The sequence below is a fragment of the Penicillium riverlandense genome (assembly GCF_028828495.1).
Source record: "Penicillium riverlandense strain IBT 135883 chromosome Unknown utg000008l_segment0_segment0, whole genome shotgun sequence".
NCBI lineage: Eukaryota > Fungi > Ascomycota > Eurotiomycetes > Eurotiales > Aspergillaceae > Penicillium > Penicillium riverlandense.
The window spans coordinates 327,198-341,312 of NW_026643199.1; the positions used below are offsets into that span (position 1 = coordinate 327,198).

At 54.0% G+C, this 14,115-nt stretch overlaps 7 protein-coding genes across 7 annotated transcripts; 2 read left to right on the forward strand and 5 right to left on the reverse strand.

The window, feature by feature from the left end:
• Nucleotides 1–217: 217 nt before the first annotated feature.
• N7474_009118 (uncharacterized protein) lies at nt 218–1,430 on the reverse strand (the record flags this gene model as incomplete). Its single annotated transcript, XM_057200528.1, has 2 exons — nt 218–1,201; nt 1,293–1,430. The coding sequence occupies 2 exons, from the start codon at nt 1,428–1,430 to the stop codon at nt 218–220; spliced, it is 1,122 nt and encodes a 373-aa protein (XP_057048515.1).
• A 421-nt stretch (nt 1,431–1,851) lies between these two features.
• Nucleotides 1,852–3,037, reverse strand: N7474_009119 (F1F0 ATP synthase subunit gamma; the record flags this gene model as incomplete). Its single annotated transcript, XM_057200529.1, has 5 exons — nt 1,852–1,945; nt 1,996–2,051; nt 2,104–2,216; nt 2,272–2,846; nt 2,982–3,037. The coding sequence occupies 5 exons, from the start codon at nt 3,035–3,037 to the stop codon at nt 1,852–1,854; spliced, it is 894 nt and encodes a 297-aa protein (XP_057048516.1).
• Nucleotides 3,038–3,640: 603 nt separating this feature from the next.
• N7474_009120 (DNA topoisomerase 1) lies at nt 3,641–6,599 on the forward strand (the record flags this gene model as incomplete). The annotated part of the gene is made up of 5 exons (XM_057200530.1): nt 3,641–3,695; nt 3,868–4,085; nt 4,176–5,669; nt 5,718–5,957; nt 6,015–6,599. The coding sequence occupies 5 exons, from the start codon at nt 3,641–3,643 to the stop codon at nt 6,597–6,599; spliced, it is 2,592 nt and encodes an 863-aa protein (XP_057048517.1).
• A 593-nt stretch (nt 6,600–7,192) lies between these two features.
• On the forward strand, nt 7,193–9,081 carry N7474_009121 (Zn(II)2Cys6 transcription factor; the record flags this gene model as incomplete). Its single annotated transcript, XM_057200531.1, has 5 exons — nt 7,193–7,566; nt 7,620–7,647; nt 7,813–8,174; nt 8,239–8,324; nt 8,372–9,081. The coding sequence occupies 5 exons, from the start codon at nt 7,193–7,195 to the stop codon at nt 9,079–9,081; spliced, it is 1,560 nt and encodes a 519-aa protein (XP_057048518.1).
• Nucleotides 9,082–9,442: 361 nt separating this feature from the next.
• Nucleotides 9,443–10,687, reverse strand: N7474_009122 (NAD-dependent epimerase/dehydratase family protein; the record flags this gene model as incomplete). The annotated part of the gene is made up of 3 exons (XM_057200532.1): nt 9,443–10,362; nt 10,419–10,580; nt 10,639–10,687. The coding sequence occupies 3 exons, from the start codon at nt 10,685–10,687 to the stop codon at nt 9,443–9,445; spliced, it is 1,131 nt and encodes a 376-aa protein (XP_057048519.1).
• A 373-nt stretch (nt 10,688–11,060) lies between these two features.
• Nucleotides 11,061–12,304, reverse strand: N7474_009123 (uncharacterized protein; the record flags this gene model as incomplete). The annotated part of the gene is made up of 4 exons (XM_057200533.1): nt 11,061–11,482; nt 11,548–11,683; nt 11,746–11,851; nt 11,913–12,304. 4 exons carry the CDS (start codon nt 12,302–12,304, stop codon nt 11,061–11,063), a joined length of 1,056 nt encoding a protein of 351 aa, XP_057048520.1.
• A 326-nt stretch (nt 12,305–12,630) lies between these two features.
• N7474_009124 (uncharacterized protein) lies at nt 12,631–14,040 on the reverse strand (the record flags this gene model as incomplete). The annotated part of the gene is made up of 4 exons (XM_057200534.1): nt 12,631–13,528; nt 13,578–13,705; nt 13,779–13,879; nt 13,938–14,040. 4 exons carry the CDS (start codon nt 14,038–14,040, stop codon nt 12,631–12,633), a joined length of 1,230 nt encoding a protein of 409 aa, XP_057048521.1.
• Nucleotides 14,041–14,115: the final 75 nt, after the last annotated feature.

Here is a 14,115-nt window from a genome sequence, read left to right on the forward strand (position 1 = left end):
ACCTAGGATCTAGAAGGCTTAGGGTGGAAGTACACACCCTTCTAGTCATCGTTGACGTGGATAGAATACTTTAAATTGACCATAGACCAATATCTCCTACAACATATCGCCCAGAATGAACTCCAGTAAACACTGCAACTCCTCTGTCAAACACTATAAGTGCCCAGATAAAATGTTAAGCAATGCACTCCCTGCCAGTACCATGTACATTAGACACTCAAGCAACCCCATCCACGAACTTGCACCGAGCACACGCCTTCGTACCACAGCTCGGGCAGGTCAAGATGTAAATCGGCATCCAAAGGTGGCAGGCGTCACACTCAGTACACCCAATCGTCTTCTCCCAGGCGCCGAGATGAGGGCAGTCATGGTGATCGTTGCGCATGGCTAGTGGCTCAGCGTCGGGGTACGAAATTCGAAGGTCTTCCATCCATCCGCAAAAGGTCTCTAGCACAATTCCCTTGAGTTCCGCGTAGCAGACATCTTCGGTGTAGCGTCCGCAGGAATCGTTGAGCTTGGCATTGAAGAACGATGCGAGGGCGGCAAACGGTTCCTGTTCTTCTTCGGAAGTCTGGTCAAGTGGGCTAGTCTCGTCGTCGCTACCTAGTGAATCAACGAGGGAAGTGCAGTCGAAGAAGACGGCGTCTTCATCATCTGTCTCCATATTAACATCGGCCTGGGTCGTGTTGACAGGGTGCTCTCCATCTTCGTGACAGTGGCAGTCGTTGCCATGAAGAAGGCAGAAAGTAGTACTCTGGAATTCAGTCGTCTGGTCAACCGAAACATCCTCACTTTCCTCCTCTCGCTCTATCTCTTCCTCATCGCGCATCACCCGGGCCCTCATTGCCTCCTTGCGCTTCTCCTCTCGCTCTTCTTCCTTCGCCTTCTCAACTTCGGGATCAATCCCGGCCCACGTCTGCTCCCACTCCTCGGCCGCAGCGCTGTGCCGAGCTTGTTCAGCCTTGGACTGCTCCGAGTCCGGATCCATGTGCACGCTATTCCCAAAGCTGTACATGTACCGGTCCCAGTCGTTGTTGAAGTCCCAGCGTTTCTTGCGACCCCAGTCGGTGCCGTCCTCAAACCAGGTACGCCAGTCATCCTCCGGGTGATGGTATCGCCTTTTCTTCCCATTCACGCCCAGTGACTGGTCATGGTTGCTCCGTCTCTCTGGGTCACGGAGAGTCTCGATGGCTTCTTGGATCTGTTGTGGTTTTAGTTATCAGATCATGTGTACTTGAAACAAAGAGTGCTTGATATGGGAATGGTTAAGAGGATGATTGGCGATACCATACTTGCTGGAACTGCTCGTTGGAGTCGTCGTCGCCTCCTGTTTTGTCGGGGTGATGTTTCAGTGCGAGCTTCTTGTAGGCAAGGTTGATTTCTTTGGTGGATGCTGTTTGGGATACACCCAGAACGGTGTAGTAGTCCATTGCTGAAAGGCTGTTGACGAGTCGATTTTGCTTCTTCTTCGCAGACGCGGACTCCGGGTTTGTATTGTTTGACGTTTTTGAGGATTGTTTACAGGACAGTCAGTGTAAGAAGGGTGTGGGAGCAGGCCTTCTCAAACAAAACGAGTAATGCTGGCCGCAAATCAAGGGTAGTCAGAGGTCAGCACAGTTCTGAGAGTTGGGGGAGAGTTGGGGGGAAGAAGGAAGAGAGAGGGAAGAGAGAAGAAAGTGACAAAGATCAAGTTAGGAAGGTGCCGGCTATACACCTGACACAAAACCCACGTTATAAGCACAAAAGAAATTTGAATGGATTGACACTGATTTTACACAAGCTGAAGGTCGATCTAAACATATATGGACAAGTCTACACCAAGGGTGACTTCTTCCCGTAGACGCCCGGCCTCTACATATCCTCACTGGCTGTGGCACCAGTGATAATCTCGACCAGCTCATTAGTAATCGCGGCCTGGCGCTGACGGTTGTACAGGATCTGGAAACTAGGGGCTTGTTAGATCGAGTTCCAAAACACACAAAGAGAAAAACATACCGGTTGATCATGTCACCAGCGTTGTTGGAAGCGTTCTCCATGGCATTGCGACGGGCCTATTAGCAAAATTAGCAGCGGCCCCAAGTATATGAATGGACTGGTTCATACAGAGATCTCGCAGGCGTGGCCCTCGGCCATGGCCCAGAACAGGTTGTTGGCAAGAGCGTATTCGCGCAGGCTGGCCAGAGCCTCGTCATCAATCTCGAAAGCAGAGATGTTGGCTAGAAACAGGTATTAGTCCTGGTGCGGTTGAAATACGTGGCAATGAAAACCTACGGGACTCGGTGATAGCCTCCTCGGAGTACGCCTCAACGGTGGTGGCCTCGTAGCTCTGGGCGTTGATGAACTTGTTGTAGACAATCTTGATGCTGGCGTAGTCGGCGGGCAGCAGAGAGATCTGGTCGGCGATGGCCTGAGCATCGGCAAAGGTGGGGATATCCTTGCAGACATTGGAGAAGCTCAAGAGGATCTTGTCGGCGGCGATCGAGGAGAGCTTCGCCTTGGCCTTCTCGCCGAGGATGACAATGTCGGAGTTCGGGGTAGTCTCGATCATGCGGCGAGTAGCCTTGCTCAGACTAGAGTGGATACCACCACAAAGACCCTTGTCGGAACTGGCGACCACGAACAGAGTCTTCTTCTCGTCCAGCGGCTTGGTCTCGGCGTTCTCGAAGACGGCGTTGGAGGTCTCACCGTAGGCACGGGATTCGTCCATGGCCTTCTGGGCACGGGTGAGACGGGTGGACGCAACGATCTTCATGGTGTTGGTGATCTTCTGGATGTTCTTGATGGACTTCAGGCGGCCCTCAATCTCACGCAGAGTCGCGAAGTTGGCGGCATTGGGCGGCGCAGTGCTGATCTCCTAGTCAGCCAAATGCAATTGAATCATCTTCTCCCACCACCGGAAGATTAATGGATGGCATTGTGGTGGTTGGTGGTGGCGGTCGGCAGTGTCGGCTGGGAGGAGGTTGACACGAGTCGGGACTTACCGGGTCACCGCAGCACTGCCAGCCCGCACGGCCGGGCGGACAGCACGGGAGAACATTGCGAGAGGATTGAGAGAAACGAGGAAGGGATTGAGCCGAAAAGAGCGGTGGATGAGGGAGGGGGAAGGGGGAGAGAACAAGCAGAGGCCTCGCTGGTGGTGGTGGTTGAAGTGCGAAGTCAACTCTCCTGGTTCTGCCGTCCAACGCTAAACTGAAACAGGCAGGCAGCTACGGTGCGCCATTCTGGCCCCTGACGCAGTTTGTGGCCTTGATGCCTTGGCGCCTGTATTCCCAGGCCCGGCTCAAATCAGTCGCTGGCGCCTTTCCATTCCATTCCTCATCCCCCCCGAGTTAAAACCGCTTTTCCTTTCCTTGCTGCATTCTCTTCTCCCCAACTCTTCCGCACCACCCCCGAGGCTTACCACCCCCCACCACGACCAACCCCAACCCCCATCATTCGCATCATTCATGTATCATCACCTTTCTTAGGACCACCTTGTTGTTCATTGGTCAGCGTTTCCTTGACTTCATCCTTCTATCAGGCCCCGGCGCTGTTTGCCCGACTCGGCAGACGTACACAACACCTCCCCTGGGCCTACTCTCGAAGCTTCTTTCATTCATACTCTCGTTTCTCCTTGCCTTCCCGCCTTCGAGTCACCATTATGAGCTCTTCGGAGGACGACACTCCCCTCATGGCCATCAATGGCCGGGTCAACGGTAAGTTCGGTTGTCTATCATGCGCTTCCTCGGCTGTCTTTTGCGTGGCCGTCACCCACCCAAACCCTTGTTTCCTTTCACCTCAATTGCCTGTTTTGGTTGTCCTAGCTTCATTTGCCCGTTACATTTTCTACCTCGTGCTTATCTGATATACGATCACCTGCTTTTCTAGGCACTTCCTCAATGGCCAATGCGAAGCACCCCGAGGTCAAAAGGGAGAGCAGTCAACTGGACCCTGGCGTTTCGATCCGGTTTGGCCCTGTGCAAGACAAAGATGTGGAGATGAAGGACGCGGAGGGCGGCGCCAGCAAGCGCAAGGGCCGCACAAGCGTCAGCCACCGGAAGTCATATGCGGAATCGGAAAGTAGTGATGAAGACGATCAGCCCTTGGTACGCCACACCTTCTCACAGAATAGCCCTCGTCTCCCCTTGGGACACATCCACGGCTGGTTGCTTCAAGCGACTGACCATTTTCGATAGAGCAAGCGTCGACGCACCTCCATGAAGCATGAGGATCCTGAAACGGATGAAGACGTGCCTCTGGCACGGAACGGACGAAAGCTTCCGAAGGCTTCCGAAACAGCCATTGGAGAGTCCTCCGACTCCGATGTGCCGATCGAGCGGAAGCTCGCGGCGCAGAAAAAGAAGATTGAGGAGAAGGCTGCCCACAAACCAGCCCCGAAGAAGGAAACCAAGCCAACGCCAGCCACCAAGAAACAAGCCAACGGCGTTAAGAAGGAAACAGCTGTGAAGAAGGTGAAGGCTGAGTCGGTCTCTCCGCAAAAGCCCAAGGGCAAGGCCGTGAAGCGGGAGAGCGAGGATGCGGATGAGAAGGAAGATGAAGATGACGACGAGGAGTATCGATGGTGGCTGGACCCGACCAAGGGCGATGGGACCAACAAATGGACCACTCTGGAACACAACGGCGTTGTTTTCCCACCACCTTACGAGCCACTGCCAAAAAATGTCAAGATGAAGTATGACGGGGTCCCGGTCACTCTTCACCCGGACGCCGAAGAGGTGGCTGGTTTCTTCGGCAGCATGCTCAACTCGACCCACAACGTGGAGAATCCTGTTTTCCAAAGGAACTTCTTCGGGGATTTCAAGGACATTCTCAAGAAAACCGGAGGTGCCAAGGACTCCAAGGGCAACAAGATCGAGATCAAGGAATTTTCCAAGTGCGACTTCAAGCCCATCTTTGAATACTACGACACGCAGCGACAGGAGAAGAAGAATCTGCCTCCGGCTGAGAAGAAACGCTTGAAGGCCGAGAAGGATGAGGCTGAAGCCCCGTATCAATATTGCATCTGGGATGGCCGCAAGCAGAAGGTGGGCAACTTCCGTGTTGAGCCTCCGTCGCTGTTCCGTGGACGAGGCGAGCATCCCAAGACTGGCCGCGTCAAGACTCGGGTGCAACCCGAGCAGATCACCATCAACATTGGCAAGGAGGCGCCCGTTCCCCCGCCTCCCGCTGGCCACCGCTGGAAAGAGGTGAAGCATGACAGGGAAGGAACCTGGCTCGCCATGTGGCAGGAAAACATCAATGGCAACTACAAATATGTCATGTTGGCCGCCAATTCCGACGTCAAGGGACAAAGCGACTTTAAGAAATTCGAGAAGGCCCGCGAGTTGAAGAAGCATATCGCCAAGATCCGCAAGGACTATCAGAAGAAGTTGAAGGACGACATGATGGTGGAGCGCCAGAAGGCTACCGCAGTTTACCTCATCGACCAGTTTGCTCTTCGTGCTGGAAATGAAAAGGGCGAGGATGAAGCGGAAACTGTTGGCTGCTGCTCGCTGAAGTACGAAAACATCACTCTCAAGCCGCCAGCCACCGTCGTCTTTGATTTCCTCGGTAAGGATAGTATCCGTTTCTACGATGAGGTGGAGGTCGATCCGCAGGTCTTCAAGAACTTGAAGATCTTCAAGAAGGCGCCCAAGAAGGAGGGCGATGAGGTCTTCGACCGGCTGACGGTATGTGATTACTCGTTTCCATTGCTGGTCATGTCTAACGAAAAATAGACTTCTGCGCTCAACAAACACCTTCAGGGTTATATGTCTGGTCTGACTGCCAAGGTATTCCGTACCTACAACGCATCCTGGACCATGGGCAACCTGCTCAAGGAGATGAACGCCACTGGTTCTATTCCAGAGAAGGTCAAGGCATACAACGATGCAAACCGTCGGGTTGCCATTCTGTGCAACCATAAGCGCACTGTCACTGCTGGTCATGCCAATCAGATGGAGAAGCTGGGTGAACGGGTAAGTTTAGCCTTCATTTTGGTCAGTCGGTTTCGTATCCTCACATTTGTGCCACAGATCAAGGGACTTCGCTATCAGAAATGGCGACTCAAGCAAATGATGCTTGATCTGGATCCCAGCTTGAAAAAGAAGAAGGGCGCATCTTTCTTCGAGCTCGACGAGGACCTCGACAAAGAATGGGTCAAAGAACACCAGGCCTTCCTGATCGAGGAGCAGACCCAGAAGATCACGAAGAAGTTCGAGAAGGACAATGAGAAGCTGGCCGCTGAAGGACAGAAAGAGATGAAGGCGACAGAGCTCGAGGAGCGTCTGAAAGTCGTCAAGGAGATGGAGAAGAAATTCAACAAGGAGAACAAGACCGGCAAGGTGGAGGCCGAGGGTAAGGGTCCGACTGTGGAGCGGCTGGAGAACAACATCGCCAAGCTCGACCAACGCGTTGAGACCATGTCTCTTCAGGCCCAGGACAAGGAAGACAACAAGGAAGTCGCACTGGGCACCTCGAAGATCAACTACATCGACCCGCGTCTCACCGTTGTCTTCAGCAAGAAGTTCAACGTGCCCATCGAAAAATTCTTCTCCAAGTCTTTGCGCGAGAAGTTCGAGTGGGCCATCAAGTCTGTTGAGGAGGACTGGGAGTTCTAGTATGCTTCCCTGCCCGCAGAATCACTTTGCACACGTCTTTTCTGGTACAATATTTCTCGTTTCTTTCTAGCTTCACCCTCTTGTGTTCTCGGCAGTCCGTTATCATCGCCTTTAAGTTTTTATTTATTTGCATTTGCAGCAGGAGCAGGGGCATGGAAGCGCCAGCATAGTCTCAGGCGGAAGACACTGCCTGAGATGCATATAGAATATGCGCATCCAGCTCTATCTTTGTGTGTCAAGAAATATAGAAAACCAAAAGGGAAACCCAAAAAAATGTCACGTAGATGCATGACTGTACTCATTCATGGACCTGGGTTAGCCACGTTCTTCTTTTGCCTTCTTGATTCTGAACCGAGCATGAGGATCCAATTGATATACCGGATTAGTAGGTAGGCGCCAGTGGAATGCTTTTTGTGTATCTATATAAGGCAGGCATTGTTCGGGCCGTAGTTCCACCCGGCGTCAGTAAAAAGTGGAGATCTCGGGCGCTAGAAGAGCCCGAACATCACCTTCATCCATATTATTCGAGCCGGCTTGAAGAAACGATAGACTCCTCTCTGTATCATTTTTCTGTCTTTAGTTATTGTACAATCATGTCGTCGCCATCTAAACCAAGAAGTATCCCCGATAAAACACACCTCGAGTCACCACGGGTCCTTGCCTGCGTTTTCTGCCAGCAACGCAAAGTAAAATGTGACCGCCGGTTCCCGTGCTCGAACTGCATCAAGCACCGGACACGCTGTCTACCGGCGATGCAGAGACGGCGGAAAAGGAGGTTTCCGGAGCGAGAGCTTCTGGATCGTCTTCGGAAGTATGAGGATCTGCTCCGGCTAAATAATATCAAGTTTGATTCGCTTCATAAGACGAAGTCTGACGAGTCCCCTCTAGCCCGTGATGGTTCGGAGGATGAGCAGCCCGAGTCTGGATGGTCGTCTTGCGAGAAGTTGGAGGATGCTTACGAGGCTAAGTATGCCCTCTCATTGGCTTTGTCGCTCTCTTCATCGTCTGACCCTTTTCAAGGAATATATACCACGCCATGAAGCACGGGGTATGGCAATGCCATCTGCAATTGAAGTTTTGTGCTGACAAGTATTAACAAAACAGCTACAGATGACAACGACAACGACATCTTGAACGATGGCACCCTTCCCGGGGGCATTTCAGTCGGCAAAGCCTGGGATCAATTCGAGACGGCCGATCACATTCTATTTAGTTCCCGCAACACAGCAGTCGATCTTTCAACTCTCCACCCGGAACCAGTTCACATTTTAACACAGACCCTCGATCCATCTCGTCACTGCTCAGCATCGCAATCCGTATTGTGCAGCGCATAGGCATCCACAGCGAAGCAGCCAATTCTCAATGCACAATCTTCGAAGCAGAAATGCGCCGAAGGCTATGGTGGTCTCTTATGCTCTTCGACTCACGTATCAGCGACCTGTCCGACTACAAAGCCACAATGCTAGCTCCTACCTGGGACTGCAAGGTCCCCATCAACACTAATGACTATGAGCTTCGAGTGGAGACCAAAGTGCCCCTGTTCCCGGGAAAGCCACCGAGTCGATCTTCGCAGTTGTGCGCAGCGAGCTGGGCGATTTCATCCGGCGTGCACCTTTCCACCTCGAGTTTACCAATCCAGCCCTGAAGCCTATCTCCAAACTCCGGGGGGTGTCGATGACATAGCCGCCCTAGAGAAGATGGTCGAGGAGAAATACCTCCAATTCTGTGACCCTCGAACCCGCTTCATTTCACGGCGCTCTGGACGACGAGAGCGCAGCTCTCGAAACTCCGTCTCTTGGAGCACTTCTCAAAACGTCCGCACTCTCCGTCTGTACGCCAACCACCAACGCAAGCCCAAGGTGACGCTACCCTCTCCTACGCTCTCCGCATGCTCGAGTCCAACACAAAAGTCATGTCCTCGCCTCTGACAAAGGGATACGTCTGGTTCTGCCACCTGCATATCCCACTACCAGCATATATCCACATCTTGCGAGACCTTATGCAGAGACGATCATGGAGCGAGCCGTCCCGACAAGCGTGGGAGATAATGAGTGAGAACTACGAAGCGTGGTTCGGAGCGTCGAACACAAACGCTCCACCCAATTCACTCGTCAGCGACACGCTTTTCGGACAGTTCACCAAGATCATTCTTCAAACCTGGGAAGTTCTCGAGAAGCCTGGTCAAAAGGATATGTTGGCTCCGCCGAGGATTATCTCGAGTATCAGACAGAAAAGGGCGGACGTGGCTGCCGATATACAGAATGACCATGACACAGCATCGTCTGACAGTGCGATAGGTGCAAGCATTGGTGATCTGTTTCTGTCCATGCCCTGCCCCATAGCGTTTGGTAGCCCCAGCCTAGGGTTTGGCATGGGTGAGCAAGATGGCTACTCGGGGATGGACCCGAAGGTTTACCCTCACATGTCACTTGGCGATACGAATCAGTCCAACTGGGCCTCAATGCACTGGGGTTTAGGATAAGCGGATTGACAGGTTCAATCTCGGTTAGATAAATAAAGACTTTATAATCATTGTATTATTTACAAAAAAAAAAAAATAACTAAACTACCTAGTCTAACAAGAAATGAATCCGCGTCCGTCTCTTATCCATATCCAGAATCAGAGAAGCGAGCACGTATCTCGCACGCAAACCACAGATTGATCCAACCTGGCTAGGTAGATCCAGGGGACGGCAGGTTCAAAAAGAAATCATGAAAAGGTCGTGCCTGAACGAAAAGGGGTAGTCGATGCTTCTTTCACACAAATGCAATGCTGATAATCTTGGGACGGATGAGAAAAGTAAATAAAAAGAAGAAAGAAAAGGAAGGGGGAGGGGGATGATTTATGGCCACCAGCCCATGCGTTTGTAGCTCTCGACCATCTCGCGAATCCCGTCAGCGTTAAAGCGTTCGTGAGTCGGTTTCCACCCGGTCACGGACTCGAAAAGCGACCCGTCGATGGACATGTCCTGGTCTTTGAGTACGTCGCGCTCCAGGAACGGACTGATGGGGCCCGCGCGGCTGATGTTGCTCTTGGCCAGCAGCTCCGCCCACGTCTGCAGACTGACCTCGTTCATGTCGTCGACGACATCGTCCAGGCTCAGCTTGGCCAGCTGCGAGACGAGCGAGCCGATGAACGAGACCTTAAGCCCAAACACCTCCGAGAGGGCCTTGGCCACGTCCTCCTGGCGGGTGTCGTTATGGTCAACCACGTTGAACACCTCGGGGAACGAGTCGTTCGGGCCCCGCGGACCCTTGCTGGCGCGCCACTCTGCCGCGCGGAACAGCGCCGCGGCGGCGTCCTGGACGTGCAGAGTGTTGATCTTCAAATCCTTGCTGTACAGCAGCTCCAATTCTTTGCCCAGGTCGACGTGCACGCGGGCCAGACAGATGCCCATGGCGAAGTAGCCCGGGTCGTAGGCGCCGTAGAGGTGCGGCAGGCGCAGCGCGACGCAGTTCGCCTCGGGGATCTTGCGCAGCTCGTCCGCGGCCTTGAGCTTCCATTTGGCCAGGTTGTGCCACGGCTGGAGCTTGTCGGACTCCTTGCGCGGCGACGACCCGCTCTTGTAGACATGCGCGGTGGAGCACTCGACAAACGCCGGGATGCCCCGCCGCGCGACCTCGCGGCCCAATGCGACGGTGAGGGCGCAGCTTCGCACCTCGTAGACGTCGTCGGGTTGGGAGTGGCGTGTTTCGCCGGCGCAGTTGATCACGTAGTCGAATTGCTCGCCATTGGCGCGGTCGAAGATGCGCGGGAAGTGCTCTACATAGTGAAATTAAGGACTGCCGATCACCGGTTTCGGGGCTTGCACCACCTACGTTCACGACTGGCGTCCGCCTGCACGAATTTCTCCTTGGAGCACGCCTCCTCGAATTCGGGCGCCAACCAGGCTAGCTGCGGGAGGACCTTGTCGACTAGCCGCACCTCGGCTGCGAGCTTGTTCTCATGGAGGTACAGGGCGAGGTGGCGGCCCAAGAAGCCTGCACAACGTTAGCCGGTGATTGGGCCGCGGGACAGCCGAGTGAACGATGAACATACCAAGCCCTCCGATGATCAGGACGGCAGGCTTCTTGTCGTCCCCGGCCATTTTTTGGTGCAAGTGCGGGGAGAGGTGGAGGGAAAAAGGGGGGAAGTAGTTAGAGAGTAGTTGAAAAGAGAAGAGGGGGGGTTTGAGAAGAACGGAATCAGGAATAATACAACAGGATGAATGAATGGATGGATCCGGAGAACGGGCGGGAGGGAGACTACTAACTAGTGTTATTAGTTCGTGGTCAGGGGCAGGCGTGAGGAATGACGATGGTCCACTAAGCTAGAAAATTCGCGAATGGTTCGTGGTCTGCCAAGCGTAGTGCGTGGGCCAAGTGGGTTAGTTAGTGAGGTTAGGGTTAGGTACCATGAAGGAACAGGACCATGGTTCTCTCTGCGATCCGAGATCGACCCAAACATTGTACAGATGTATCTCAACCCTCCTCCACCACCAGCACAACCTCAATCTCAAACTCGAAGCAGTGAAACTCCCCCCGCGACTTAGCCTGCCAGGCATAGTGCACTTTTTTCGCCAGCGCCCGGATATCTCCATCGTATCCCAATCGGATGGGGAACGAGGTAGTCGTCCACCTGGGCCAGGCCATAGCCGACACCACACGACGATACACCCCGGGAGATTCCCGCTGAAGCTGGAGGGCGCTAGGATCACTAGTGGGAGGCAGTCCGCAGCTCTCGGCCATGACACCCAAAAAGTGCCCCGACGTCACAAAGTGCTGGAAGGCGACGCAGACACTCGGTCGGTCGGCCACCCCATCCTCGCGGACCAGACACGAGGTTCCGGCCATGAAAACCCCTTCATTCTCAATGCTGGCAACGTTGATCTGACTCAGAGTGGCTGTTGGAAGGACGTTAGTCAGTGATGAACGATACGCACTTGCCCGACCGGGGTCAGGTTCTTACTATTCACTGGAGTAGGGGTGGGAAGAGCCGGACGGAGAGACAACGCCCCAGCAGGAGAGCGATTGTCCGGTGTCTGGGGCTGGAGGAGCACGTTGTCGTGCTCAGTCAGTCTGGAAGGCGTAGGAGTGAGCGGAGACTGGGTCTGCGGGTGTGGTCAGCTCAAGGGATTCTCCAAGACAAGTATCCAGGACACTAGACCGTCAGACTCGACAGGTTGGGCATTGTCGACAGAGAGGAATCAGACCTTCTCTCCTTTGTAAGCTTGGCGGTTTTTTCCAGGAGCAGCATCAATCCTCGAGTCATGCTGTGGACTGTCAGCAAACTCTCAGAACAGAGAGGGTAGATGATAGATGAGAGAAACTCACGCCTCTCTGTGCTCCGGCCACAGGCACACATCGCGGGACTCGATACTTTCTTCCATCAGGTACTTTTTGCGGGTTTCGTCACTGCCCCAGAGCTTGGGTCCGTTTTCCTCGAGGAAGGTTTCGGCAATCTTTCGACGTTCACTCTCCATGTTGAGGATGCTGGCCCAGCTAGAGAATGAGGAGACCCAGGCCTTTAGCGAGAGGCGAAACGCATCCCAGAATTGAACCTGCAGGTCAAAGAAGCGCCGGAACTCGTCCAGACGACTCGTGGCGACCAGCTCCTCCCGGTCGAGGAACTCCATCAGACGGCATGAAGTTTGAACAGGTGGAGTTGGAGCACATGGAGTTGGAGCAGGAGGGGCGTCGCCCTTGCCACTGCGCAACTTGGCCATAGCGGAATGGATGATAACGATATTGAAACACAGGTAGGACTGAAGACAGGAAAGGGGGGAAAGAAGTGGGCTGGGGGAGGAACGGAGAGGAAGAGAAGAGAAGAGAAGTCGAGGCAGGTAAGGAAAGATATCTCGCAGGCACCACAACAAACAGATAATGATAACGCAAACGCCGGCCTACGAATGAAGTAAATACGAGTAAATTAAGCAAACGTATGTATTCATATGTAGCGACAACTAACTCCAGCTGAGAAAAAGAGACCGTCATATAAACTCATATCAACCCTCAACAGTACTTGATATTAGAGCTTCACTCCGCTCAGCAATCAAGATGCCCCCAGATACTTCAGTGAATTCCTCAGCTCTTTAATGGCCGTGTTCACATCGTCAAACGTGAGCGCGGATACTGCCCAGCGGGCATGTTTCTGCGCCAGGGAGATGGACTGGTCGTCCACCCCGTGAGACGGTTGACTCGATGGCGCGGCAGCGGGCGGTGCGCGCGTTGGCAATGGTGCAACCGGCGGCCGTGGTGCTGCTGGCGGTGGGATGTGCGCACTGGCATTGGAAGGGTCGTAGAATGAAGCTGGGTCTGGTGCGGTAGAACGAGGGCCTGCAGATGGGGGAGGGAAGGACTGGAAGGCGTTACTGGGAGGGATTGTGGTGTCGCGAGCGCCACTTCCCGGTGTATCTGGGAGCTGTGGCAGTGCGGAGGAGCTTCCGATATTCCCTGGAGTTGAGGGAAGCTCCAAGTCTCCTGCTGATGGTTCATCCGTGGTTTGCGGGGGCGACCCCGGGGGATTGAGTGGGACTGAAGGGATATCCGGCTCCGAGGCGGTGGTGGAGGCGGCAGGCTGTCGTGGGAGCGACGAGGCACGAGATGGATGGAGAGACTCATCAAGCGCTGATTGCCGAGCCAGATGTGGTCCAAGGTGGTCCGATTCATCGGGAATCTCTTCCACGGAGGGCTGTCGTGGTTTGGAGGCTTGTTCCGCCACCAGTTCATCAAATTCCTGTACTTCCGGGGCCGTAACGGCTTCATCTGTTTCCTCCTTCGGAGCGGGATTGGACTCATTAGGGTCTTGCCCGGCTTTGATGGCTTTGACGATTCGGACGGCGTGGTATTTGGCGAACTTTATCCGTCCCGCAATCTCGGGATCGGGCTCTCCCCAGATCTGTAACAGCTCGAGGAAAGTAGCCGCAGCCTGGAAAGTGTCTGCTGTTTGTCTGAACCGCAATTAGCGAATGTTGTGGGGTTTGTTGAAGATAAGCTCACTTGGTGACCTTGTTGGCAGTCATGGCAGCTTCGGCGCGATTGAATACTTCCAGGCCAAACTGCTCAACAAATGCGTGCGCGGCGTCTTTGTCCGTCAGCGTGTCGTTGTCCGGGTTCTCGTTCCTGAACTGTGGGAGGGCGTTAGCGATCGGTTTCAACGAAACGGAAGGGGAGGGGGAAACGGAAGAAAGCGGCGCGAACCTGCTCCAGCTTCTCCACCAGATTTGTCGTGTAGAGGTTGACCTCATCGTCTGCCTTGTGGAGGGCTCGTTGGATGATCTGGTTGACGATGTGGAAGTTGCCTGTTGAAGAGTATTGGCGATCGAGCTCAGTGTTTGCGCACAGGTGGGGGGAACTCACACCAGTAGGCCACGACTGGCTTGACGCGCTCGATCTGGGCCGCACGCAGGGCAAAGCGCCCGATGTCGGCGGATTTCAGCGCGGCGGGAATGTTGCTGGCCATGGCTGTGGGGTTGGAAGGAAGGAAGAGGAAAGAAAGAAGGGAAGGGAAAAGATGGATGACGTTTTGATCCCGTGC